The sequence below is a fragment of the Sarcophilus harrisii genome, chromosome 3 (genome assembly GCF_902635505.1).
Source record: "Sarcophilus harrisii chromosome 3, mSarHar1.11, whole genome shotgun sequence".
Classification (NCBI taxonomy): Eukaryota; Metazoa; Chordata; class Mammalia; order Dasyuromorphia; family Dasyuridae; genus Sarcophilus; species Sarcophilus harrisii.
The window spans coordinates 518016114-518043449 of record NC_045428.1 but is presented as its reverse complement, the minus strand read 5'-3'; the positions used below and the strand labels follow the sequence as shown (position 1 = coordinate 518043449).

The 27336-nt window shown below is 34.4% G+C and overlaps 1 protein-coding gene across 2 annotated transcripts in view; it reads left to right on the top strand.

The window, feature by feature from the left end:
• Positions 1–27101, top strand: part of LCP1 (lymphocyte cytosolic protein 1) — a 102136-nt gene extending 75035 nt beyond the window's left edge. For both annotated transcript variants that reach the window (XM_031961914.1, XM_031961913.1), the window contains exons 6-16: positions 373–454; positions 2818–2983; positions 5057–5199; positions 8412–8507; positions 9586–9781; positions 11336–11414; positions 12481–12595; positions 15473–15606; positions 17301–17424; positions 20842–20966; positions 25302–27101. In XM_031961914.1, the coding sequence (XP_031817774.1) occupies positions 373–454; positions 2818–2983; positions 5057–5199; positions 8412–8507; positions 9586–9781; positions 11336–11414; positions 12481–12595; positions 15473–15606; positions 17301–17424; positions 20842–20966; positions 25302–25434 (1393 nt within the window). In that variant the 3' untranslated portion in view covers positions 25435–27101. The remainder of the gene's footprint in view (positions 1–372; positions 455–2817; positions 2984–5056; positions 5200–8411; positions 8508–9585; positions 9782–11335; positions 11415–12480; positions 12596–15472; positions 15607–17300; positions 17425–20841; positions 20967–25301) is intronic.
• The last annotated feature ends 235 nt before the right edge of the window (positions 27102–27336 follow it).

Here is a 27336-nt window from a genome sequence, read left to right as displayed (position 1 = left end):
GGAAACAAGCATTTATTGAGTACCTACTATGTTCCAGGAACTGTGCTAGCACTTTATCAATATTATCTCATTTGATCCTCACAACACTCTTGCAAAGTTGCCGTTATTATCTTCTTTATATAATTGAGTTAACTGAGATGAAATAATTTTTTCAGGGTCATATCTGGTTAGTAAAGGTATATAAGGGCAGATTTAAATTCAGATCTGCCTGACTTGGGATCTAAAATTATATCCACTCTACCACTAGGTGCCTAAGTATAATGTTGTCTTGCTTGCTTATTGTGATGAGGAATACTTTTTTTTAAAATTGTTGTTAGGTCTTGATGACCAGGAACCAATTTATTGTTTTCATTTTTACCTTTTCCATTTTAGTAAAATGATCAACCTATCAGTGCCAGATACAATTGATGAAAGAACAATCAACAAAAAGAAACTTACCCCATTCACTATCCAGGTATGGAAAAAATGTTTTCATTTTTTTTCTACTTCATCTAAGTTATAAAAATAGATTTAGATGAAAGATGAATGCCACAGGCACAAAGTCAATCCATGTACCTGTTCCTAAGCTACCAGAAATCAGCAAGTGGTAGACTATAAAATTAGCTCTGTTTTGATTTAGTACAGTATTTCCCAGAAACTGGACCAAAAAGAGAAATAAGCCAGGTTTTAAAGCCTATCATTTCTGTGCAGACAAGTGGGAATCAAGGAGAAATGTTTCTATTTTGTCTTTTAGTACAATCAATACCTATACATAATAAAAAAAAAAAAAGAAATGGGGGTGGGGATGGTGGTAGAGGGAAGAGGGAGATTCATAAATTAAGAAAAATTTTAGTAGCTTAGAACTTCAAACTTCCCCTCTGAGTTATTGTTGAGCCCATTCCAAAAACATGCCATTTTAGTGAAAACGATAAGCCTTTCTAAGAAATGAGGGGGTAGAAAACGGGAAGTGTTCTGGCAGCCTTCACTATGGCATACTGCACTTTGGCTGCATTAGTGTGATAAATATAACCTTCTTTTAGCATTCAATTACTTTGATTAACTGGAACACTAGCCAGAAGTTAGTGGGTTCAAAAACATTAAATTTTCTGCTTTGCATTCCAGTTCTATAAAATAATTGAATCCACTTGGTTAAGACTATACATCACTGATTAGTTATCTGCAATGTATTAATTTATTGATTCATATTTGTGTGTGTGTATGTGTGTATATGTGTGTGTGTGTGTGTGTGTATGGTGTGGTTTCAGAGAAATTTAGAAAGACTTGTATGAACTGAAACAGAATGAAGTGAATAGAATCAGGAGAATGTTTTAAACAATGATAACAATGTTGTAAAGACAAAATCTTGGAAGACTTAGTAATTTGAATGAATGTAATGGACAACCAGGGAGTTGGGGAAGGGAGGGAAAAAATTCACTAATCTTTTGTTCCTTCTGTAATTATATATATATATATATATATATATATATATATATATTTTTTTTTTTTTTGAAAATAAAAAGCTTTAATTAAAAAAATATAGTTACCAACCACAATTCTAGAAGACATATGATGAAACGTGCTCTCCGTTTTCTGAAAGAGAGGTGTTGGACTCAAGAATACAGATTGAGGCATATTTTTTGAACTTACCCAATGTAAAGATTTGACTTGATTGCACACATTTGTAACAGAGGTTTTGTTTTTCTTGCTTTCTCATTAAAAAAGAACAGGGAAGTAAGAGGCAGAGAAGGTAGATCTTAATAAAAGTAAAATAAAATTGAATTTACCAATTTAAAAAAATTAATAATAAAGGAAAAACATCACAGCAAAATAGAATGATAGAAAAGCCAAGAAAAACTGGATTCAAATCCTGATTCAAACATTTTCTAGCTATGTGACACTAGGCAAATTATTTAGCCTCTTGTGCCTCAACTTCCTCATCAGTAAAATGGGATAATAATAGCACCTACCTCATAGATGAAGATCAATTGAAAATTTCAATATAAAATTCCTTGTAAACCTTAAAGCCCTGTGTAAAATTAAGCTTGTATTATTCTTTGATCATAACATTGTGAATCCCTGACATTTTTCCTGCTTCGTAGGCCATTTTTATCTGTATTCTCCCATCTTTTTTTTTCTTGACTTTCAAATGGCCCTGAGATCACTGTTTTTAATTTGAATTGGCATATTTTAACCCCTCTCCAAATTGTACAAATGAGTTACATGGTTATAAGGAATTAATATTATTTAACCAAGTTATTTAAATATTATAAGTACTCAGTAAATATCGTCATAATAACACCAGCCATACCTCTTCCAGAAATTTGAATGTTGGTTATTATTCTCTTCCCACTCACTTTCCATGCCAAGAAAGCTATTGCCTCTTTCTTTTATGACCTTTCTTTACATCAACTGTTGGTTATAGTGCATAGGCAATGACAAGACAATGGGTGGCCTCCTTGAATATCATAATGTTGACTTTTTCTCAGTAGGGGGTTTAGTGTGCTGCCTCCATCCCAGCAGGATGGGGAATGTAAGAATCATTATTAAAATGGTTACTCACTTAACATTTGTTTTTTGAAGAATACAGAATTAGACCAACCATTGGGTCTTCTATCTTAAATTCTTCTCTTTTTTTTTCATTCTGTTTTTTTACCAGTTTTTTCTCAGAGATGTTATGTGGTCTAATGAGAAATAAAGTCTTCAAAGCTCTGTAAGGTCTTTAGAAGAAATTAGATGTTGGTTGTCAAGTGATGGTTGTCAAGTTGTTGTTGTTGTTGTTGTCACCATTAATTACCACTTGGTATTTATTGGCATGTTTTCTCATTTTCCCCCCTTCAGGAGAATTTGAACCTGGCTCTGAACTCCGCTTCAGCCATTGGGTGCCATGTTGTTAACATAGGAGCTGAGGACTTAAAAGAGGGAAAACCTTATCTGGTCTTGGGCCTTTTGTGGCAAGTCATCAAAATTGGATTGTTTGCCGATATTGAACTCAGCAGAAATGAAGGTACAGAGGCTAAAGCCTATTATTTTCTGGGATGACCTTCTATTAATGCATATATTTTGATGAAGTAGAGAATGATGTGGATCTGCAGGTTCAGATTTTTAAAGATGACGTGAATAAAGTATATGTAAAATAATGCTGAGCTCTCTACTTGACACAGCAGATGAAACCCAATATTTTGTCATTTCTCTTCTTTCCCATAATAATCAGATTTCTTAAAATAAGAAAGTGAAAGCTTCTTAATACCACAGGCTGGTGAAGCCTATTTAAATGGAACTTGCAATTTACTTCAGCTGTCTGGGACTTCAGCCTCAAAAACCTTTCCTCAGATTTAGAGCTAGATAATAAAACATTTGTCTGTTCAGTTATTTCAATCATATCTGACTCTTCATGATCCTCATTTGAGATTCTCTTGGCAGAGATATTGGAGTGTCTTGCCATTTCTTTCTCCAGCTCCTTTTACAGATGAGGAAACTGAGATAAACAGGGTTAAGTCACTTTCTCAGGATCACACAAGCTACTAGTAAGTGTCTGAGGCCATATTTGAACTCATTAAGAGGAGTCTTTCTGACTCCCAGCCTAGCACTCTTATCTGTTGTGCCACTTCCACCCAATATAATAATTGAATATTGTAGATTACTTTGTGCTTGAATTTATACATAATTATCCCTGTCTAGAAATGTAGGTTCTTGAAGAAACTTTCATGTGTTAAGCAGAATACAAGTCATATATCAGATTTTCAATTCATAAGAAAGTACTGATGTAAGTTTAAACACCTACCACAACAAAGCCTTTCCATGTACATACAGACTTAACAATATTCCAATCTCACAGGTAGGTACTAAATACCACATGACACAAGATTGTAATAGAAAGGCCCCTGGATCGGGTGTCCAGAAACTTGATTTCTAATTCTGGGTCTGCCACTGATTTAGCTATGAGATCTTGAAATTTCATCTCTGTGAGCCTCATTTTTCTCATCTGTAAAATAAGAGCATAATTAAATGACTGCAAATACATTCAGTTTTCACAATCTAAAAGCTTTATTTCATATACAGACATAACTAGCACTTGAAATGTAACTTTTATTTGACTTCTATTTAGCCAGATATGTCACCTCTGTCTTTGAATTGTGATAGTCTGTGGAGTGTCCCATGATGTCTTTTATATCTTATTTTATAACTGTAATAATCAGCACAGAGAACTTTACATGTTTTCAATTCATATATATTGTATTCTTGTGATATTTCTTTATAGTTAATGTTTTTAAAGGAGAAAAAGAGCCAAAATAGATCTTAGAAACTGTGGCACAAAAATTTTGCTTGAAAATGGCAGATTCTAAAATAAGCCTGCACCTTTTCTTCTGGAAGTGGAGAGGAGAATAGATTATGTTGGTGAGATGTTTTAATTATACAAGCATTTGAATTCTAAAATATCTCTGAGAATTGAAAAGAAACAGTTATATTGTCATTGTTATCTAGTTGATTGAAAAGTAAATCTCTTATCAGGAAACATGATATCAGGAACACAGAGTGGATTTTGAGTAATATGAGAGATATTTCTAGTTGTACCACTGGGATTTTGAATAGCTCACTTAACTTATTTGTTAGAGAATAACAAATAATACCATTATACCTTCCATCCATTTTCCTTGCAGGGACACAGGGAATATTAACTGAGATGAGATTAATAGATAGAAAGAACTATGGAGATCTTGTGTTAGATCTAATTGGAATCTTCCATTACACCTCTACAAAGTTTTTAGTCTGTTTTTTCCCTTCCTCAATTTCTTTTTAAGGAGTTTGACTATGAAGGAAAAAAAAAGAAAATTTGGCCAATCAGTATGATACCATGTGGACAAGTCATAGAATTAGAATGTTAGAACTAGAAGGGACCTTAGAAGACATTTTTTTCAACTGCCTCATTTTACAGATGATGAACCCAACCCAAAGAGGTTAAAGGACTATTAATTCCCTCTTCAGATTAATTCCATAGATTATATTGATAGAAGACATGGCCAATTTCAATATGCACCTAGGATTTATTTTTTTCCTTTTCACTTTTTTATTTGTCTAGCTCTGATTGCCCTTTTGAGGGAAGGTGAGAGTCTGGAGGATTTGATGAAACTTTCCCCCGAGGACCTATTGCTGAGATGGGCAAATTATCACCTGGAAAATTCAGGCTGCAATAAAATCAACAACTTCAGTACTGACATCAAGGTAGGAAGAATGCAGTTGAATTCAATTTGACTAGTATTGGAGGGAAGGTGTTAGGACTGGTTGAAGTTCCTAGATACTTTTCTTTAGATCTGGCTATAGCAGGAGATCTTAACCTTTTTTGTGTCATGGACCCTTTTGGCAATCTGGTAAAGTCTATGGACTCCTTAGAATAATATTTAAAATTTAAGGAAGTGATGAATTTTGAGCAAAAGTAAGTGAAAAATAAGAGTATGACTTTTTTCCCTCATATCAGTTCATGGACCCCCTGAAATCTTTCCACAGGCTTCATTCAGATTTAAGAACTTTGGCCTACAAGCTTTGGATTTGGTGAAATTATCACTTCTGGATCTGAGGAGGCATCTCCAAGGCTCTAGTGACTGTGTTATACATATTTTAAAAGTCTTAGGTACTTCAGTTAGCAATTACTGCAGCTCAGTGGGTAAAACAAAGGGGAAGAAGAGAATATAAAGGAAAAAGAAACAAATGTCAATTTTTGCAGGAGCAGGTTATACTATAGATATGACTACTATCTTTATAATTTCATCATTGGTGAATACTCTTTTTAAAAAAAAATGAACCAAGGGGCAGCTAGGTGGTACAGTGGATAGAGAACTAGCCCTGAAGTCGGGAGGACCTAAGTTCAAATCTGGTCTCAGACACTTAATACATCCTAGCTGTGTGACCCTGGGCAAGTCATGGAACCCCAATTGCCTCAGGGGAAAAAAATGAACAAAACTCATTTTTGTTTGAAAACTTTAAGAACAAAAATGTTTTATTTTTGCTTTTTTAGTGAGGATTTTGTGAAAATCTGCTAATTTTTCTACATGTGGAAAATTTTATGAATTTCAGATATAGTAAATCTAAGAATTCTTCTCCTGATTAAGAGTTCTTCCAGAGAGTTGTGGAAAATTAAATCCTATACTAAAATCTCAGCTAGTTATCAGTTTTGGACACCCCCAAAAGAAGGCATAATTGTTATTTTTAAACATTCAGAAAGAAGATACATTAGTGAGAAACAGCTGTTTGGTTTTTTTTTCTGGTCAAGAACAAATCAAGATGATGGGAAAGGCAGAGATAATATGGAAGAAATTTTGGCTAGACAGCAGGAAGTAATTTCTCATTGTAATTAAAAAATATGGTACATTTAATTGCATTACGAGAAAAGTGGTTGTCTTTTGCTCAAAAGACTAAAAGCTTTACTCACGGATAGATAGTTTGAAGATAAGCTAACAAACAGAGACAGGATTTACACACCTTCAAGATACTTTCCAGCCTTGGGATTCTGTAAATTAGGTGTTCCAATAAAGCATCTGCTTTATGTACTAAGTATGCTGTGAGCTAGATGATTAGTATGGTTCTTTACATTGCTGAAACTTTAGCTTCTCTTCCTGGTCTTTTCATAGGGTTCTAGTTACAGGGATGCTTCCTTATAGAAAACTCCCTATTTGCTTGGTATATCTATTAATACCCTCAAGTTCATATTCCCACCTAACTAAAGTCAGCTAGGTGGTACAGCAGATAGACTGCAACATTTGGAATCAGAAAGCCCCAAGTATGAATCCTGTTTCAGATGTTAACTAGCTGTGTGATTCTTGATAAGTCACTTAATATTGTTTGCCTCAGTTTCCTCTTCTATAAATTGAACCAGAGAAGGAAATGGAAAACCACTCCAAAATTCTTTGCCAAAAAATTCCCAAGTGGGGTCATGAAAAATTGGACATGATTGTAATGACTGAATTACAAAGTGTCTAGCTGCAAATTCCATTAGCAGTTCAGCCTTCTAAATTGTTACACCTTTTCTCAATCAAAATTAAGGTACTTGAATATTTATTTGTGTTTAGCAACACAAATTAAACTGATTTCTATTCAATAGAATTATTTAGCTCTTCCAGAGTTGTAACCAATTGAGAGTTTGAAAAGTTTCTATAGGAGGTAAGAATCATTTTTTAAAAGTACAGTAATATTGATATATTGATGCAAATTCTCTTTTTGATGGCAACATTAAAAGAAATATGTACTCTAAATCATATAAAGTCAACATTTATGGAGAGAGCAGACAGTCATTCTGTTTGTAGAGTTCATACTACTCTGGGAGCTTTATGTGGCATCTGGTGATTTGGCTATTTCTGTTTTTTCCTGGGACTCTGAATATAACCGAAGTGCAAGAAATGTTATGGCATATAATATAACTAAGCCCTGGTTTTAGAATTTGGACTTTATTAATCTTTTCATACTGAATTGCCTTGAAAATGCTCCCAAAGAGACTGTCAAAAAAGATCAAGCAGAAAGACTGAGATTAGGTCTGATGGTGTGACAGGGATTGAAAATCACTTTTGCCCCAGTGTAGGTTAATAAGAGAAATGAATAACACTATATTATTATTCCGATTTAATAAGTAGAGAACAATATCTCTATAACCGTTTTTATCCAAAAGACATATGATTGGTTTTAGAGAATTTAAATTACCCCTCTCCCTCTCCCCTCTAATCTCTATTTCCACATGTGAAAATAAGAAAATACTTTCAAAAGATTAAAATTCTTAAAATTCTTCTCCTGGATGAGACATTTTCCAGAATATTAAGGATAGTGGAAATACCATCCATAAGTTCAAACTGCTGTAACTATTCTATAAGATAGAATTAATATTTGACTTTTATTTATGGATTTGTGAGTTCAAAAGATTTAGCCAAGAATTTACTGCATGCACTATTTTACTCTCCCCTTTTGTCCTAAAGAATACTTGCTGATTGCTTCAACTTCTATCTCTGACTTTCTTCTGTTTTGCTTAGTGTCCATTTAATGTTTCTTTGAACTCTTCTGTTTCCTCCTGTCATGTCTTTTGTTTAATCCTTAGCTGACTGACTTCTACAGCATTTTAAAGGTATATATTTTTCATGCATACAACTTAATACATATAAATTAACTGTAATCTCTTAAATGGCAACAATGGTTGGTTTGGTTTTTTTGTTTGTTTGTAATTTAAAGTTTTTTTTAAATTGCTTTTGAATAGAAGTTATTGAAGTGAAATGATATAATAAGCCACAGTGCATAATATGTAAATTAGAAAATTGTTTCTAGCTTTGTTAATGAAGTTCTAATCCTGAATGTTTATTGAATCAGAAATAAAGCATGCTTGCTATTAGGAAATACTGTCACAGCACACCTGTAGTTATTGTATTATTTTAAAATGGTAATTTCTTGCTTTCTTTCAGGACTCCAAAGCTTATTTCCACCTGCTTGAACAGGTGGCTCCAAAAGGAGATGAAGAAGGCATTCCAGCTATTACTATTGACATGTCAGGAATAAGGGTAAGAATGGACATATAAACTCGCTCTTAGGAAATGTAAGACATTAAAGTTCAAAGACCATTCTTTTTCTGTGCCTCAGTGAATGGGATTGGTGTTAAGAAATTCTTATTCTTAAAAAACAAGACAAAAGAGTTAAAGAATTGATCAGTTGGAGCTTCTGGATGGAGCAATGGATAGAGCAGTGACCTTAAAGTCAGAAGGACCCAAGTTCAAATGTGGCTTCAGACACAACACTTACAAATCACTTAATCCCAATTGCCTGGCAAAAGAAAAGAATCAATCAGTCAATAAACATTATTAAGCATCTACTTTGTGCTAAGCACTGGTTGAGTAACTGATGAGTAAGAAAACATATGGGTAATCTGAAGTATACTCTAAGGGACTATACAGTATACTGGAAAGAATGTGGGGCTTGAAAACTGGAGAGCCAAAATTCAAATTCTCACTCTGAAACTTAATAGCTACATAATGTTGGGGTAAGGCCCCTTTAGTGAGCATTAGGTTTCTCATTTGTATCTCCCTCACAGGGTTGTTACAGGACTCAAATGAGACGATGTATACAGTGTTCTTTGCATGCTATATAATAAGCTATTATTATTACTATTATGTTATATATTATGTAAGGCTCAAAGTAAAAAGGAATTCTTATTCTTGTGGAATTTTAACTATGATTTTTTAACAATTTTATAAATTTATTCTATATAATCTGTCCAAAATTGAATAATGAGGCATCTTCTAAAAATACCTGATGCATTTAATTACATATTAGATTCTACTATAAGAACTTGTGAATCGTCTCGGAAGTTTTTTTTTTTTAAAGGACAGGTACCTATCTATAATTCATTTAGATAAAATTCCAGTTCTAGAGGTAAGCTTTTTAAGATCTCTTTTAGATTTATATCTTGGGTATTGATTTCAGGCAAATAAAGTTATAAATAAAATGCTGATTATTTGGAGTAGTTTCCATGGGAAAATACTAGTATATAAGTAAACCTAGTGTTAATTTATATATTATATCTATAATTTCAAGACTTATGGTACTTTGACCAAGATTTGAGATCTGTCTAAATTGATGCAGGAGAAGGATGACATCCAGAGGGCAGAATGTATGTTGCAACAAGCAGAAAGACTGGGATGCCGGCAATTTGTCACCGCCACAGATGTTGTCCGTGGGAACCCCAAGTTGAACTTGGCTTTCATTGCCAATCTCTTCAACAGATACCCTGCTTTACATAAACCAGAGAATCAAGATATTGATTGGGGATCTTTTGAAGGTAACTCTTAAATGATTATATCAAGATGTCAGGAAAAATCAAAACACATAGGATAGCTGTTCAGTTTGTAATTCATAAATGATTGCAAACAAAACAAAACACATTGATGAGCACTTAGGTTTCTTGCCATAAAGGAAAAAAATAGAATAAACAGATGTCATGTCAATTATAACCAAGAAGAAATAACCAACTACTCTTATATCCCATCCATTATATATAGTTTTCACCCATTATCAGGATTCAATGCTTTCAAAAAAGCATTGCTCATCCCACTATCAGTGAATAGAGTGCCAGGTCTGGAGTCAGAAAGACTCATCTTTCTGAGTTCAATTCTGGCCTCAGATACTTGCTAACTGTGTGACCCTGGGCAGATTAATTAATCCCACTTGCCTCAGTTTCTTTATCTGAAAATGAACCGAAGAAGGAAATGGCAAACCATTCCAATACTCTTGGCAAGGAAATCCCAAACTGGGGTCATGAAGAGTCAGATGCAACTGAAATGACTGGTACAGCATCTTATTTTCAGATGAAACATCAACATCTTCATCTCATTATTAAATGAAATAAATCATTGCATTAAAAAATAGAATAGCATCACATTATTAAGGGACTTAATGGAAGTTTCCATGGGCAAGATGTTTTAGCCATTCTTCTTCTAAGTATAATGTGTTCGTTATTTCAGTTGTGATTCATTTGACATGTCATTACCTCATTTGAAGTTGTCTTGTTAAATACACAGCAGTTGTTTGCCATTTCCTCCTCCAGCTCATTTTACAGATGAGGAAACTGAGGCAAATAGAGTTAAGTGACTTGCTCAGAATCACACAGTTATTAAGTGGCAGAGGTCAGATTTGAATTCAGATTCCTGATTCCAGGTCTGGAATCTTAAGATGTCTGTTGAATTAGTATCTTTTAACAGATGCTATGTTCATTTCCACTGTCATGCCTTTGCTCACACTTTTTCCCTGGCGAACACCTTCCCCATTTCTCTCTACCTCCTGGACTTCCTCTTCCCACATTAACAACACCCCCCCCAAAAAAAAAAAAAACACCAAAAAAAGCAACCCAACCAAAGTGATCTCATGAGTTTAAAGTTCTTGCTCAAACATATTCCTCTATGCTATCTTTCCTATAAAGATGACCCACACTTGTTTCTCTCTTTCTCATCTCCCTTAGCACTTACTATCTATATCACACATTTGGCCACTTAGTAATTATATTTGTCTTAAACTGTTTTCTCTTTTGTGCATAGCCGTCTTATCTCCCTGATTAGACTACTAGTCCTTGAGCACAAGGCCTCTGGTGTCTTTTGTATTCTTCATCATACCCAGCACTGTATTGGGCACATACATGGTGGGGGAGGAAGAAAGATTTAACTAATTAGAATTGGTCAGTGATAACAGCTGAAATCAAGGCTCATTACTATTAGTCCCTCTTGTCAGCTGCTTTCTCACTCCACTTGGAATTTTTTAAAAGTCTCTGTCTATTCTGATTATAAGGATAACATGTTTTCTACACATCTCTTTAATAACTGGTTGTCCTCTATTGTTTTAGGTGAGACCAGGGAGGAGCGTACATTTAGGAACTGGATGAATTCCTTGGGTGTGAATCCTCGAGTCAATCATTTATACAGGTAAGGAGACATGGAAGTTTGGCCTAGAAACACCTTAAAAAGAGATATCTTCAAGCATGGCTTTCCCTAGCTTGAATCACAAAAAGCCATCTCTTTCTTAGAATTCAGATTTTGTCTTTTATTCTCATCCAGTCACTCCAAATAATAACAGACACAAGAAGTATATGGCCACACCCACCTTATTTTCTGAGGATAGACAACATGATGAGACCAACAGGACAGCATCCATATCCATAGATTAATAGATTTGTTGGGGCTGCTTTAAGAAAAAGAAAAATTATGATAAGAGTTCTTTGGGAAATTGAGCTGGCTGTTTAGATTTAAATGCAAAACAGGGATCTATGGTTAAGTTGGGTTAAGGGTCTTTTTTTAGTTCTCAACTGCACTAGGCCAAGTAGCCAGCTTTCCATATATCCTCTATTGGCCCTATCAGTAGCCTCAGTATGTATCATACTGATTTGTTCTAACCATTGGTAGTAGCAGAAAAAGGACTGGATTTGGAATTAGATATTTTGAATAACTGTTTACTATGTCATTCTTTTATGTGACCTTGAGAACATAACTCAACCTTTTTAGCCTCAGTTTCTTTATCTATAAATATAGGGATCCTTGCATAGGAAAGAGCTCTGTACATTTCAAAGTACCATAAAAATGCAGTTATAAGTATGGCTTTCTTGCATTGATAGAACTAAATGAACAGATTTTCTTTAAAAGAAGCTGTTGTTGTTGTTGTTCATGCCTTCTCTGACATAAACCAGGGGATATGTCAGCCCACTGATTTGATCTGCAGTCAAAGCTCCTAGTAGATATGTCATATTTCTTCATGTTCTTACATCTTTCTCTTCCTTTCCCTTTTGGGGAAAAAATATTCAATAGCATAGTTGTAATTAAAATTTGGTTCAATTCTTCTTAGTAAATCTACCTTGGAAAGAGCAGTCTACAAGCTCTAAGCTTCTCTGTATTACCTCCTATGGAAAATGACTCTTATTTGCTTTGTTCTGTAAAAGATGTGTGGCTTATATGAGGTTTACATGAGGTGATATATGAGTATTTTTTTTTCTTTTAGTGATTTGTCAGACTCATTGGTCATCTTCCAGCTCTATGAAAAGATTAAAGTACCTGTGGACTGGAATCGAGTGAACAAACCGCCATACCCTAAACTGGGGGGTAACATGAAGAAGGTAAGCAAATATACCATTGCCAGACTCTAGTAGGTTAATGCAGGCATAACCTTGCCAAACACTGTGTGAATACTTTATCAGGAGGCCAAACTCAAATAAGTAACATTTACACAAAAACACAAAGATCAGAAACTAGGGCAGCTTTTTTTTCCCCTTAAAAGTGTCCCTGTTATTTTAGGTAATGATCTCTTTACATTTAAATGTTAGTTTACCAAAAATACTGAATGTGAAAATTCTGATTGAGTTTATTAGAGAAGACAATGCCATATTCCTACAGCTCCTATAGATTGTCTAGGACTCCACTATAACTTGCAAAAGAGATTTTCTCAGGGCAGCTAGATGGCACAGTGGATACAGTACCAGCCCTGAAGTAGGAGGATCTGAATTCAAATCTTACTTCAGACACTTAATACTTCCTAGCTGTGTGACCCTACGCAAGTCATTTAACCCCAATTGCCTCAGCCAAAAAGAGAGAGAGAGAGAGACAAAGACAGGGACAGAGACAGACAGACACACAGAAAGAGAGAGAGAGAGAGAGAGAGAGAGAGAGAGAGAGAGAGAGAACACAGAGACAGAGACAAGAGACACAGAAAGAGAGAAAGACTCTTTTTGTGTTGGTGGTTTATTTGGGCAAATAGGTCTAATGTCCCCATTAAGATCTACAATTTGTTGCCATGAATCACATCAGGTACCAAAGTTCTATATATTATGTAGCCCCAGGTAGGTTTGGCAGTCTGATATGGGCCTGGAAGATGAGGAATTCAAACTGTCCATGTGAATTGCCATAAACTCAGCCATTCAAGGGATCTGTTGAACAATTAATTTATCAAGGTTGAATCACTATCAGGTTGGTAGAGGGCAATAATACTCAATGCTATGATGAATTTGCTGTAGTTTTGCAGTTCAAGTACAGTATGAATGTAAGAAAATGTGAAAAATTCTTGATGCGAGTTATATTTCAAACACTTGTTACCATTTCACCCAGAGAGACAAGTCTGATCATCTGACACATGATGTACACATCTACAAACTGGTCATTCAATTCCAGGGAAAGATTTATTAAGTGTTTCTGCTTTCCAAGGCATTATGCTCTCAATTCAGGCACTTTTTTTAAACTTTTACTTGGTAGTAATGACTTCTCCTGTTAGGCAGCAAAGATAGAGCACTGGGCCTGAACTCAGGAAGATATTTCAAATTTGACCTCAGACACTTACTAGCTGTTTGATCATGGGCAACTTAATCTCTAAAATGGAGAGATTAATAGCACTTTGGGGGTTTAAATCGGATTAATATTTGTGAAGTGGCAAGTACTTGACACACAGTAGGCATTTAATAAATGCTTCTTTCCTTTCCCCTTTCTTTAGAGTATGATGTCATCATCAGGCAGGAAATTTTGGAGACTATCTCCATTGATCAAGAAAGACTTAGCTGACACATTTATTTGTTAAAATATCATTAAGCATCTACTATGTGCAGAACATTAGTAGCTGTTGGAGTAATAAAAATATTGAGATAAATTATAATTCTGATCAATAATAGTTCCCACTTAGTCATTGTTTGGATCTTGATTGGATTGAGTATAAACAGCAATTTTTTCTGTTTTGGCCAGAAATCCTGGAGGTTCTTTTCCTCAGAGATTAATATACAAATACACACACACACATATACAAACACATGTATATGTGTGTGGGTGCATATATATATATATATATGAAGAGAGAGACAGAGACAGAGAGAGAAGGATAAGGAGATGGAAAAGGAGAAAGGGAGAGGAGGAGAGGGAGGAAGAAAGAGAGGAAGAGAAAGAAAGAGGCAAAGGGAGAGAAGGAAAGAAGGAGAGGAGAGAGGAAAAGAGAAAGAAAAGCTATTTGACTAGATAAAAGAGGCCATGCTCTGCCTCATTTCTTACCTAGCCTTAATCACTGAATGAATGGGTATTGCCTCAGTTAAACTGAGACTTATTTAAAGACCTTAACTTAAAGAGGCCAAGGGTCTCTCATTGCATCCAGGGTCATCTTTAGTCATTCTGATCTACATCTTGCCACTCTACTGGACTCTAGAAGAGAAAGTGAGGCAGGTGACTTGCCTCCCTCACTTAAATCCAATTCACTTATTTGTCATAGCATTACTTCCCTTATGTTATAGTTCTCTTAGAACAACCAACCAACACCACAACAACATTGCATCATAGCATCAGACCCCTAGAGATACAAATCTAGGCTACTTATCATATTCATTCCTTAGTCCAAGAAAATGGATTCCAACCTTGAAAACAAAAACTTTCTGCTTGGAGCAACTAGATGGCCCAGTGGATAGAGTACTAGCCCTAGAGTTAGGGGGAGCTGAATTTAAACCCATCCTCAGACCCCACTCTGTGTGACCCTAGGCAAGTCATTTGACTCCAATTGCCTTCCCTAATTTTTTTTTCTGTCAATCTGGATAGAAATTATTCATTATAATAATAGAAAGAAGTAGCATGGCATAGTGGATAAAGAATCTGCATTGGAATCAAGAACACTGATGTTCAAATCCTGTCTCTGATACATACTACCCATGTGACCATCAGTGAGTCATTGACCTCAGGCAATTCTCTTAAATTTATTAATTAGAGCCAAATTACCATCTTTTTCATTGAAGGAGTTTTTAATACTTGGAGTTCTTCACATTTATGATAACACAGGTTCAGATTTTTAAAAAGTCATAGAAAATGTCTGGGGGAGAGTGTTCAGAGGAGTTAAGAATAAAGGCTAGTACTTTGAAAAAAATGAGTTTTGTATTATACCCATCATCTGTTGATGTTGTATTCATGTGCTTTATAATGGAAATTTCATATGAAGATGATAACACAAAATCATTTTTCTGTTTGATCATTAACAGCTTGAGAACTGTAACTATGCTGTGGAACTGGGGAAGAACCAAGCCAAGTTTTCTCTTGTTGGCATTGCTGGACAGGATCTCAATGAAGGAAACCGCACATTGACACTAGCCTTAATTTGGCAGTTAATGAGAAGGTATTAGTTGTTGGATAAATTGGTAATAGACACATGTCACTACATTTTAGAGCTAAGTAACTTCAGCAACCAAGAATAGGATTTAACCTAACTGGCAGGCCAAACTCAACAGAAGGTGATTTTCCGTAATGGAAGACATCATTAGATGCCTTTAAGGAGTCAAATCTAAACTTGTGTAGAATTTTAGTTCTAGAATTGAAAGAGATCTCAAAAGCTATTGAGTTTAATCCCATCATTTATATAGCCTACAAACTTAAGGTAATGTTAATTGTATTGGACTGAGATGTAAGTAGGCATAAAAAAGGAAACAAAAAATATTATTATTGAGTAAACTCTTTTGAGGATATAAACTCAAAGACATATAGATTATGCCATGAAACTTCTGAATTATGCCACGAAACTTCTGAGTAAAGACAATTTTTGTGACATTATGCAGAAGGGTATGATTTATTCTTGTTCAATCTCTGGGACCAGAGATTATTTTTTTCTTTGTTCAGTCAATTCTGACTTTTATGGTTTTCTTGGCAAAGGTACTGGAATGGTTTTTACCATTTCCTTCTTTTTACAGAGCTAAAGAACTTGCCCAGAATGGAGCACCAGCCCTGAATTCAGGAGGACCTGAGTTCAAATCTGACTTCAGACACTTAAAACTTCCTAAACTGTGTGACCCTGGGCAAGTCACTTAACCCCAGTTGCCTCAGGAAAGAAAAAAAAAAAAAAAGAAATTGCCCAGGATTAAGCAATTAAGTAAATTGCCTAGGATCTGGCTTGCTAATATCTGAAGTCCTATTTGAACTCAGGAACATGAGTCTTCCTGACTCCAGCCCAGACATTCTGTCCTTTGTGCCACCTAGCTGCCTAAAAGTTTCTTAACATTTTCCTTTTGAATGTTTCTTTTTACTTGAGAAAATGTTTTAGTGTTAATTTTTCTTCTCTGGGATAAAACTATTTAAATGTTTTCCCCAATTATTCTGGTACACCTGATCTTTCAGCTTTTAGTTATTTTCTGCTTTTGTTACTGATTTTTATTTTGAATTCATTACTTATGTGTAAAACACGTAGCTCTGGCTAGAATAATCTTGTTCAATTTACACCTTCCTGTTCATCAGTCTTTCTTTTTGTTCTTCTGCTTTCTTCTGCTTCCCTCCTCTCCTTTTTTCCCCTAGAGAGATGATGGGAAACTTTGAAATTTGTACTGTATGACATAATAACAATGAAGCTTTTAATTAAAATTATCTTAGATAGCAATAATACTCCATTGTGATTCCAATACCTCAGATGTGACAGTATTCCTCTGAGCCAGAAAGAGTATAATTAGATTTCTATCTATAGTAATGCCACTTAAGAATATCAATGAAATAAAGCAGGTGAAAGTACTTTGTGTCTACTCTTGGGCCATGATGTTGTTGCTATTATTATGATGATAGATTTAAAAAAAAGAAATACTATCATTACTATTTCTACTTAACATAATGAATTATTTTTTTAATGTCTTTTTTTTTTTTCCTGAGATAATTGGGGTTAAGTGATTTGCCCAGGGTCTCACAGGTAGGAAGAGTTAAGTGTCTGAGGTCATATTTGAACTCAGCTCCTTCTGACTTCAGGGCTGGTGCTCTATCCACTGCACCACCTAGCTGCCCCAATGTAATGAATTCTTATGTGATAACATAAAGTTTCTTCTTTTGGGAGAATAGGTATACACTGAGTATTCTTGAAGATATTGGTGGAGGACAGAAAGTCTATGATGATATTATTGTCAATTGGGTGAATGAAACATTGAAAGAAGCTGAGAAGTGCTCATCTATCAGTAGTTTCAAGGTAAAAGTCTCAGTCCTACATTGCTTGTTAAAGACCTAGAGCCTTATTCCCAGTGTTGAAATTTCCTGGTCTCTTGCTGTATTGTACAATGCTCTTATATGATGTTTGTTAAATATAGAAACTTTTTCTTATTGACTTTGAAAGAGTCTAGGATCAGAATGACCCATTGTTGTTGTGACATTTATAACATGAAATGAATATTGACAGATTTCTCTAAGAAGTCATTTTTGGGAATGATACTTATTTTCATACACTATCATATTTATCAATACCCTTTTTATTTTTGTTTTTTAGAAATATAACACAGGCTTTGATTTTAGGAATACTTGCATCAAAGTAATGCAATCTTGAATTTTTGCATTTAATAATTGCAGAATAATTGCATTTAAGAAGTTAATATACACAGAAAGCCAGTATGATTGACAGGTCATAACCACCACTTATGGTTGTTTTGATGAAGAAAAATCTTGTTCCTTTTTTAAAAGGTTTTTTTTTTCCTTTTCTTTTTAATGTAATATGAATCAAGAGCAAAACAAAAGTCAAAGTTTGCTATTGCCCTAATAAAATCCTGGATACTGTGGCATTTTTAAAATGAGGAGAAATAGTTATTATTGTTCAGTCATGTTTTACTTTTTGTGGCTCTTTTCTTGGCAAAGATATTGGAGTGGTTTGGCATTTCCTTCTCCAGCTCATTTTACAGATGAGAAAACTGAGGCAAATAAGATTAAATATTTGCCCACACTAGCTGTAAATATCTGAGGCAAGATTTGAATTTAGGTCTTCCAGATTCCAGGTCTGGCATTCTATCCATTATGCCTCTTAGCTGTCCAAGTGTCATGAGTTCCTAGTTTAACTCCAACTAATATAGATCAGATGTTGATAGAGTAGATGATTTTCCTTAGAATGTGTAAGCCAGTGGTTAACTTTCAACTCCTCTATGAGGCCTGATGAATATGCTGCTAGGGAAGACAATACAACTAACGGTGTTCCCAAGGGGCAATGGGGAATAACTCCATCCTCACTCTTTCCTTAGAGAAAAGCCTTCCTATCTTCCTCAGTGAGTAGTCTTGGCCATAGCATCAGTAGTCTCCTGAACCATGAGACATCATGATACTTCAAGGAAATAAAAAGTCATTCCTCCCCAGTAAAAGGCCAGTGGCTTCTGCTTTTGGCAAATGGAGTTGCTCTAGATCCATTGGGCAATCACTGTGTAGAACATAGTCCTCAGTGTTAACTAATGGGATAAAAGTTGCAAGAGTGAGATTCAGGTTATTTTGTTGTTGTTGTTATCCCTCAAATCTTCTGTAAAAATGAAAGCGCAATCGAGAAACATTGGACTTCCTGGACAAAAGTGAGATGCCATTTTGGTCTCAAATTTTCTTACAAAATGAGTGAATTCTATTTGTACTCCCAGTCAACTTTTTATTATACAGTTTGTGAAGGTCCTGAAATTAGGAGGTGAAGAGTCATCTGGATTTGCCATCAAAAGCCCTGAGTTCCAATTCTGGCTCTGCTAGCCAGATGTATACTGGCTATACTACTAGATGTATAGTAGTATACAATACTAGATGTATAACTTTAGGCTGGTCATTCTAAGATTTCCTCATAAACAAAAATGAATATAATTGCAACAGTACCTAATTCATAGGACTCTTTTAAGGATCAAATGATGTATTTTACATAAATAATACAAACATCCAAACCAATTTAAATGCTGCTTGTGGATTATAACTTTTATAACATTTTTAGGGAGTACAGATATTTTTATGCCCATTTTTCATTTTAGGGAGTTGAGGCTCAGAAAAAATTGCTTTTTTCCTAAGGCCACATAATTAATGTATGGTGGAGACAAGATATAAATCAGGGGTTTCTGATTGAAAATCTAGTATTTTCCCCATTCTAGTTGCTTCATTGCCTAACCATCTCCTGATATTATTAGTTAGTCTCCTGCTCCCTCTTGTGGTATTGTCTTTACACTGCTTGTTAGCATTTAGCATCTTGTCTAATAAATCAAATCTAGGAATCAGGATAAAATTAAAATCTGGCATTTTTGGCTTCTTAGAAATTCTAATAAATTAAAAATTCATGATGATAGAAGGCTAAAATAAGTGATTTAAAGTGAAAGTGAAAAGACTGACTCATTTTAGCTTTTAGTGCTTTCTCCTTCCCAGGCATTTTGGGATCACTTATGACATTTAAAAAAGTGTGTGTGGATGTGTGTGGATAGATAGATATATAAATAGATTTGTGTGTATATATGTATGTATGTACAAATATGCATATATGTAAATAATGTTTCTGAATAGAAACATAGAATAAGAATCTTATACACTGCCACCATATCATTATGATTCTTATTTGTACAAGAACTTACAATGGCTCCTCCACCCTAACATTCAGGGTCCTCAATAATCTAACCTTTCCTTATTTCCTAACTTATCTCATGCATATGATACTCTCTTGTACATTTCAGAGATTCCTCACTGTCCTGTGAACATGTCTTGTTCAACTTCCCAAGCCTAGTTTGCCTTCAGCTTTCTTCAGCCCATCTAGATCCTAGCCTTTCTTAAAGACCAACTCAAGGCCAAACTTTTCCAAGAAGACTTTTCTCTGTCTCTTCTAGTTTTCCTGATTTAACCCTTTTCTGAAATCCACATCATTTGCAGGCTGTTTAGTTCTCATTTTTTAAAAAAATTGCATTATCTTGTTATTTCTCTTTAACTAAATTGAGAGTAAGAACTATCTTAATCTTTCTCTCCCAAACAGTACTCATTAAAATATGTAGGGAATGATAAATTTATTTGTTATTAATATAGATTTCATAAAATTACAGTTTTATTTAAGGTTTGGCTTTTTTTCCCCTTTTATCTGATGTATTTTATCATTAATGGAATGAATGGACATCTTCCCAGGTATTTATGAACTGGATTTCTTCTGAGAGTAGAAAGAATACCAAATTTAGAATCCATAGATATAGGTTTGAGTCTCAATTCAGACACTTTCTAGCCATGTCATTATGGACAAATCACTTGCTGGCTTTTAGAGAATCAATTTCCTTCTCTGTCACTTGACAATAATTACAATGTGCTGTTTGGAGGAGAAAAAAAAAACTTTGTAAATATTAAAGTTCTTTAAAAGTGTGACTTATTGTTACAAATATTAATAATTTTTAAAATAAATGATAATAAATAGATACATTTGAACTTCCGGAGGCCTCTTCCTTTCATTCTTGAGGTTATAGTCCATTCTGAAGTAGTTCATTTGAAGGAATAAAATTCTGCTGAGACCTCAAAATAAACTGTATAGAAATCAGAAAAATGTAACTTGAATGGTCTATTTTTCTTGTGACCAATGGAAATTAATACAAGAGGGATAACTATAGACATATCTGTATGTAAAATTTCTTTCTTTCTCTAGGATCCTAAGATCAGCACAAGTATGCCTGTTCTGGATCTCATTGATGCTATTCAGCCAGGATCCATTAAATATGATCTTTTGAAAACAGAGAATCTAGATGATGAAGAAAAGCTCAATAATGCCAAGTATGTAAAAACATTTTCTTTTTGGGTGGGGTAGGAAGAAGAAAGGAAAAGAATAATAAGAATTTATGTAACACCTATTATGTTTTACATATATTAGTAGTGTTTACAAATATTTTCTCATTTCATCCTCACAAAAATATGTAAATAATGTTATTGTCCCTATTTTTACATTTGGGGAAACAGACATACTTGTTTAGCATGTGATCCTAGAATTGAACTGACATCTATCCTGACTTCAGACCCAGGTCTCTATCCACTACACTGCCTAGTTGTCTCAGGGATTTCGTTTGTATAGGAAACTCACTTCACTAATGCAGATTGACACTACTTTGCAACTAGAACCTTAGAAAGTTAATCATGGATTGTAAGAAGTCAAGAGACTTTATTTCTTATCACAGAGCCACTGTCAGAGATGAGATTTGATTCTAGGACTCCCTGATTCCAGGAACAAGTCTCTATTCCTAATGCCACACTGCCCATCAAAGGTGACAGAATCTTAAAGTTTTTCTCAAGGGTAGAGAACCCAGATTTCCAAGGGGAATAAGGGAGAGTGTTAAAATAAAAAGTCTTTTGACATTAACTTGTGAATCATACTGGCATTATTGCTGCTATTGACATGTTTTAAGTGTTATTTCTATCATTGTTGTTTGATGTTCAACAGCTGTTAATGTTCATACCAGTATAAGAAAATGGCTCTTGATGTTAAGACACTTTTTGTCAAAAGTTAGCCCACACAAAACTTTGATATGGGACTCTGATTCACTTATGTGACATTGTGTTATTTCCTCCTGCTAAAGAGGACAAGAATCATATCTTACCTAAACTTTGTACCTTCTTTAGTACCTAAAATGTTGTTTTGCTCATAACAGGCACACAACAAATGTTTGTAGAAAGAATTTTTAGAAAAACACATTTCAAGTACATCAAATAAGTTTTTAAAGCACTAGCCTCAGAACTAAACCAACATCTACAAACTTAATTGGGATAGAAATTGGTCCTGTGATTTCCTTGGTATAAGAAATTCCTGGTAAAAAAAGTTCCTTCTACTAATCCAAATTGATATGGGAATCTTCTTCGAACTGAAATAACCTAGACCATTTAACCTGAGAGGTTTAATGATTTTCACAGGGCACACAGCCGGAATATTACAGAGATGGGACTGAAGTCCAGTTATTCCTGGCTTCCAGACCAGCTTGCTAGCCCCTACTGATTTATGAACTGAATTTTAAAGGAAATTGTATGGCATTGACTCAGGCAACTAAGAGTGCTTTGTGTTTTTCCTCTGTTTTCCTGTCAAGTGTATGGGTTTAAAGCAGGATTTCTTATGAACTTGTTTGTGGGTCCATGTATATGTGTGTGTACTTATATATTAATATATACATGTATGTATGCATATATACATGTGAACACATTTATATACACATGGACATATACATATATACACATATCAACAAGATGTGAATACTATTATGTATATATATATATATGCACATACACATAAATATTGATGTGCTTACAAACACAAACATATATATAAACAGATATAAATATATAAGTATAAACATACTTGTTTATAACACATAAATGTATGTGTATATATGACATATACATTATACTGAAATATTTTTATCTGACAAATTCAATATAATTTGTTACTTTTGTAATCTTATATCATGCTTTCTAAAGTATTATTCTGAGAAGGGATCTAGTTTCACTAGATTGTTGTAAGGATCTATGAAACAAAAAAGACTGCAAACCCTTAGGCATTGCAATCAATGTTGTAATGATTCTTATTGTCTTCTACCTCAGAAGTTATATGTGAGAATCAAGAGCCTTAGTATTTATAGCATCAAACCAGGCAAAATCTTCTTGAATATTTTATTCTCTCAGTTTCCCCAATCCTAAATTATACATTCAGCCACCCAAAATGATGTTAAGTGGATAAGTGGGAGAGTACTTAAACTATCACATTTCTTGAAATTCCCACTGCCTAACACAACTTTAAGCATAACAAGAATTGCATAAAGGTTTGTTGATGCTGGTGCTAGTTGTTTTGAGCCCTTTAAAAGGATAAAAACTTCTTGAATATAAAACAAGAGACTTTGATGTGATCAAAACCAAGTTAAATTAACAAAGATTTATTGAGGGAGAAGGTCAAGCAGGAAAATTAAATTGAAAAATACATTTTAAAAATATGTCAGACCCATAATTTCATTGGTCAAGGATTTCTAGGTGAGAAATTTTCTCTGTGACTACAGTTAAAACTTGGGAGAAAACTGAGTTTAAATCCTGCCTCTAATTCATTGCTTCCTGACCCTGAGATCATCATTTGATCTCTTGGTGGTTTGAGCAATTCTCTAAAATTATAATTTTTAAATGCTAAATTAAAGAGTTTTAAATATCAGACAAAGGGGTTTGAGATTTAATTTTTAGAAAAGGTAAAGATACTGGAGGTTTTTTAATATAGGCATTCGTTACATGAGGACAGCAATTTCTTTAATTGCAAATGATCTAAATAATCTATAAAGTTTATATATAATGATCTATAAAGCTCCCTTCAGCTCTAAAAAATCCACAAAATCCACTAAATATTAATTTTAATATTAACCCGACAGTCATATGTAAAATAAATTGAAGGAAGAAGACACTGGAGACAACATAGTTGGTTAAAAGACTATTACAGTAGTCTCAGGTGTTCAGTGATTAAAACTTGAACCAGGGTAGGAGGAGGCAGAGGTCAATGACTGGAAGGGTATATCAAAAGGAAAACCAATAAAAAAAATAGATACTGTTTAGATGTGGTGGTGGGAAGGTAAGGGAAATGGGGAAGTCAAAACTGACTCAGAGGTTTGGGGCCTGAATAACTGAAAGACTAATGGTTATTGCTAATAAAAACAGAAATGTTAAGTTTTTCTTGTGTTATTTAAGGTATTGGCAACATAGCCACATGGAAATGTCCAATAGATAGTTGCAAATTTGGGGATGGAAACCCAGGACAAAGCTCAGGACTAAGAATATAGATTTGGGAATTAACCTAGAGGTCATAATTGAAGGCAGGAAAATGGTCTTTCCAAAGAATAGAATTTAGCTAAGAATAAACAGTTCACATTTTATGTAGCAGTTAAGGGTTGGCTAAAGGTTTTTCTAAAAGCAACCATATCAGATAGAATTTATATGTCCATTTTTGAAAAAAAGAAAAATTGAGGCTATAAAGAGTTGAGTGATTCACCTATAGTCACCCAGCCTATCAGTGTTGGAACCAGAATAGAATAAGCCCAAGATTGAGCTTTGAAAACTGATTATATTTTCTCAATGGTAAGAATGAAAGCAACTAGCAAAGGAGACAGACATGGTGTAATCATAGGTTTAGGAAGAAAACTATAAAAATAGCATTAAAACTCAAGAGCTTTAAATAACATCATATGCTAACAGAAAGGCTGTATAAAATAAAGAGTATTTGAGAAACATTGGATTTGATAACTTTGAGATGACTCAACTTTGAAAGTGCAATTTCAGGTAAGGAAAAAGGAAGTAATGAGGAAGAAGAGGTAGGAAGCATAGATTTACAGTATAGTGTAGAGAAATTGGAGATAACAGTTGAAAGTAAATGGTTTTTTCTTTTAAAGTTAAGAAGACCAAAAAGTATTTAAAAGCTAATGATAATGGGCCAACAGGAAGAGAACAATTAAAGATGTTGAAAAGAAGGGAAAATGCTGCAATAAGATTTCAGATTCAGGAAGGGGTCATGATCAAGAAAAGACAGTTTTCTTCAATAGTAGAAGATAATATAAGAGGGAAAGAAGGAAGAATAGTTTGCAAAGACATCTAGAAGTAGAGAATGGGGAATATGGTTACTTCTATCTTTTCAGTAAATTAGACTTACAGTCATTTTAACAGTGTTGGAGGAAAGAAGACAGGTATATAGTTTTCAGAAGAGTGGAGAAGTTCTGGGATAACTACTGTAGGACATATAGCAGGGAATCAACAAAGATTGCAAAGTTAAAGCAAAAGTCTAGATGATATTAAATAATAGCATACATTTATATATTTATACAAGCACTTCTTCAGCAATACCCTTGCACAATAAGAGTCCTTTGTGAGAAATAGTAAGAAAATCTTATAAATTGCTTGGTGGTATAAAAAGATTGAAATGGAGGCAGGATCTGAAACCTTCCTTCAGAAGAGAGCTGACTATTGGCCCCAGATGTACCCAGATGTGAACTTCCATTTTAGAGCCCTTCAGACAGTAGTAAAATATGTTCAAAATGATACATAACTGAAATTATATGACACCCCCTCTTAGATATTTAATTCATCTCTCATTTTATTTTTTAGATATGCCATTTCTATGGCCCGAAAAATTGGTGCAAGAGTATATGCTCTTCCAGAAGACCTGGTGGAGGTGAAACCTAAAATGGTGATGACAGTTTTTGCATGTCTCATGGGAAAGGGGATGAAGAAAGTATAAGGCCAAATAGGGTTGGACTTAGAGGCTAAATCACACAATTTTGACTGCCTCAACACTGGATGCCCTTTTCAAGACCCAAGAAGCATGTGGACTGGCTAAGCCATTCCAGAGTTCTGAGATATAACATTAAAACAAGGTTCTAAGCAGCATTTAGTTGTTCAGCCAAATCACCTATCCTGTGTTTCATAGAAATGTACTTCATTTCTTTGCAAAAGAAACCCAAAACCTCACGTAAATAATTTATACCCTTGAATATATTTGCTTCCTTGAAAATCCAGAAATTTTCTTTTCTCAAAACCCTGCCCAACAACTTCCTTTTAATCATTAGCCTAATGTAAAGACTACAGTATTGTTATTATTCCTTTTCAAGTTCAGTTGCAAAGATTTTTTTAAGACAACAAAGTGATGGAGGAAGAAGAGAAATCAGCAGTTTTTAAGACTGTCAGTAGAAATCTACCACTTCTATGCAAAGCTTTTAGTCTCTGTGAGGTTCTCTTGGTTTGATACTCCTTGCTGGTGCCTCTTCTTTTAATTCTCATTCCCTGTTCCTAACCTACAGCCTCTTCTTTTAGCAGCATTGCCTGTGACTTTTCTTTGCCCCTTCCCAGGCTACAGCCATCCTTATCATTAATTGTAGGTATCTTTTTTTTGGGGGGGGGGCAGTCTTCTACCTATCAGATTTGAGCCTAAATTATTGGGCAATGTTCTTCCATCTCCAGGGCCTAACCATGCCTTACTCCCCAAACTCATGGGGATCCAAAAGTCCAACCTTTTGGTTTTTCAATAAGTAAACAGCGATTTTTTTTTTATCCACATAGTGTTCCAGTTCAAGACAAGACTGGACTTAGAAACCTGGGCACAAAATCCTGGGTTCATTTCTTTCCTCTGACCCAGATTTGAATGTGGAGAGATTAAAATGAAGTAAATGGAGGTTTTGACTTGCATATATTCACTGAAGTTGTTTGACTCTCCATAATTGTAGCCATGTGCATTAACATTCAGATAAAATTGAACAGTTGAGAAATACCTCTGTTCCTAGCAATATTGGGGGTATCCATACCTTAGTGTGATTTGTTCTCAGAATTTTAGTGTTTCAATTATTATATAGACCATGTCATTAACAGTTTACTTTCATGAAACTTTAGAGTCCTTATGATGCACCTCATGGGGATATGTGCCAATGAATTATCCATCCTATCCATGTCAGATAACCAGTTTAATAGACAGTTACATAATTATTTGAAAAAAAAAAAAAGCCCTATGGATTTGAATAGCTGTACTTAAGAAAATCTCAAGAAATAAACTTAAAGGCCTAAAAGTAACACATCAGTTCTCACTAACACCAGACCATCTCCTAATTGCTTTGAAATGATCTGCTTACAGAGGTGTCTCATTTAAAGATTTAACTTAATGGACTTTAGCCACTGTCTAAGCAGTAGACATCCTTTATTGGTTCTCTTAAGAGGTATCCCTTATATTGACCCACCAATCAATGTTTCTATTGTATCTATATGCACAGACTTGAATTTTGCCTTAGTCTAATCTATACTTATCCTATAGCCTTAGATAACTGTCTCTCTTGCTAACCTCCTTCCATATAGGAGGAATATAATTGCCTTAATGAAAAATAAAGATAATGCTAGAAATCTGTCCAAATAAAGCGTTCTCTAAAATTCCTGTGTTCTGATGTTTTCTTTTGAAATTTTAGCAGTTACAAAGTGTTTGTGATGAGTGTGAAATCATTGATTGAAACTTCTCAAAAACATGTCCATTCCAATTCTCTTCATGAAAGACATGGGAAGGAGATTGTTGCTAAAGGATTAATGTACTCAAAATGTGCCAGATAAGATTAGTTGGTAGAATTTGTAGCATAGGATACATGAAACTTAATGTAAAACAAAA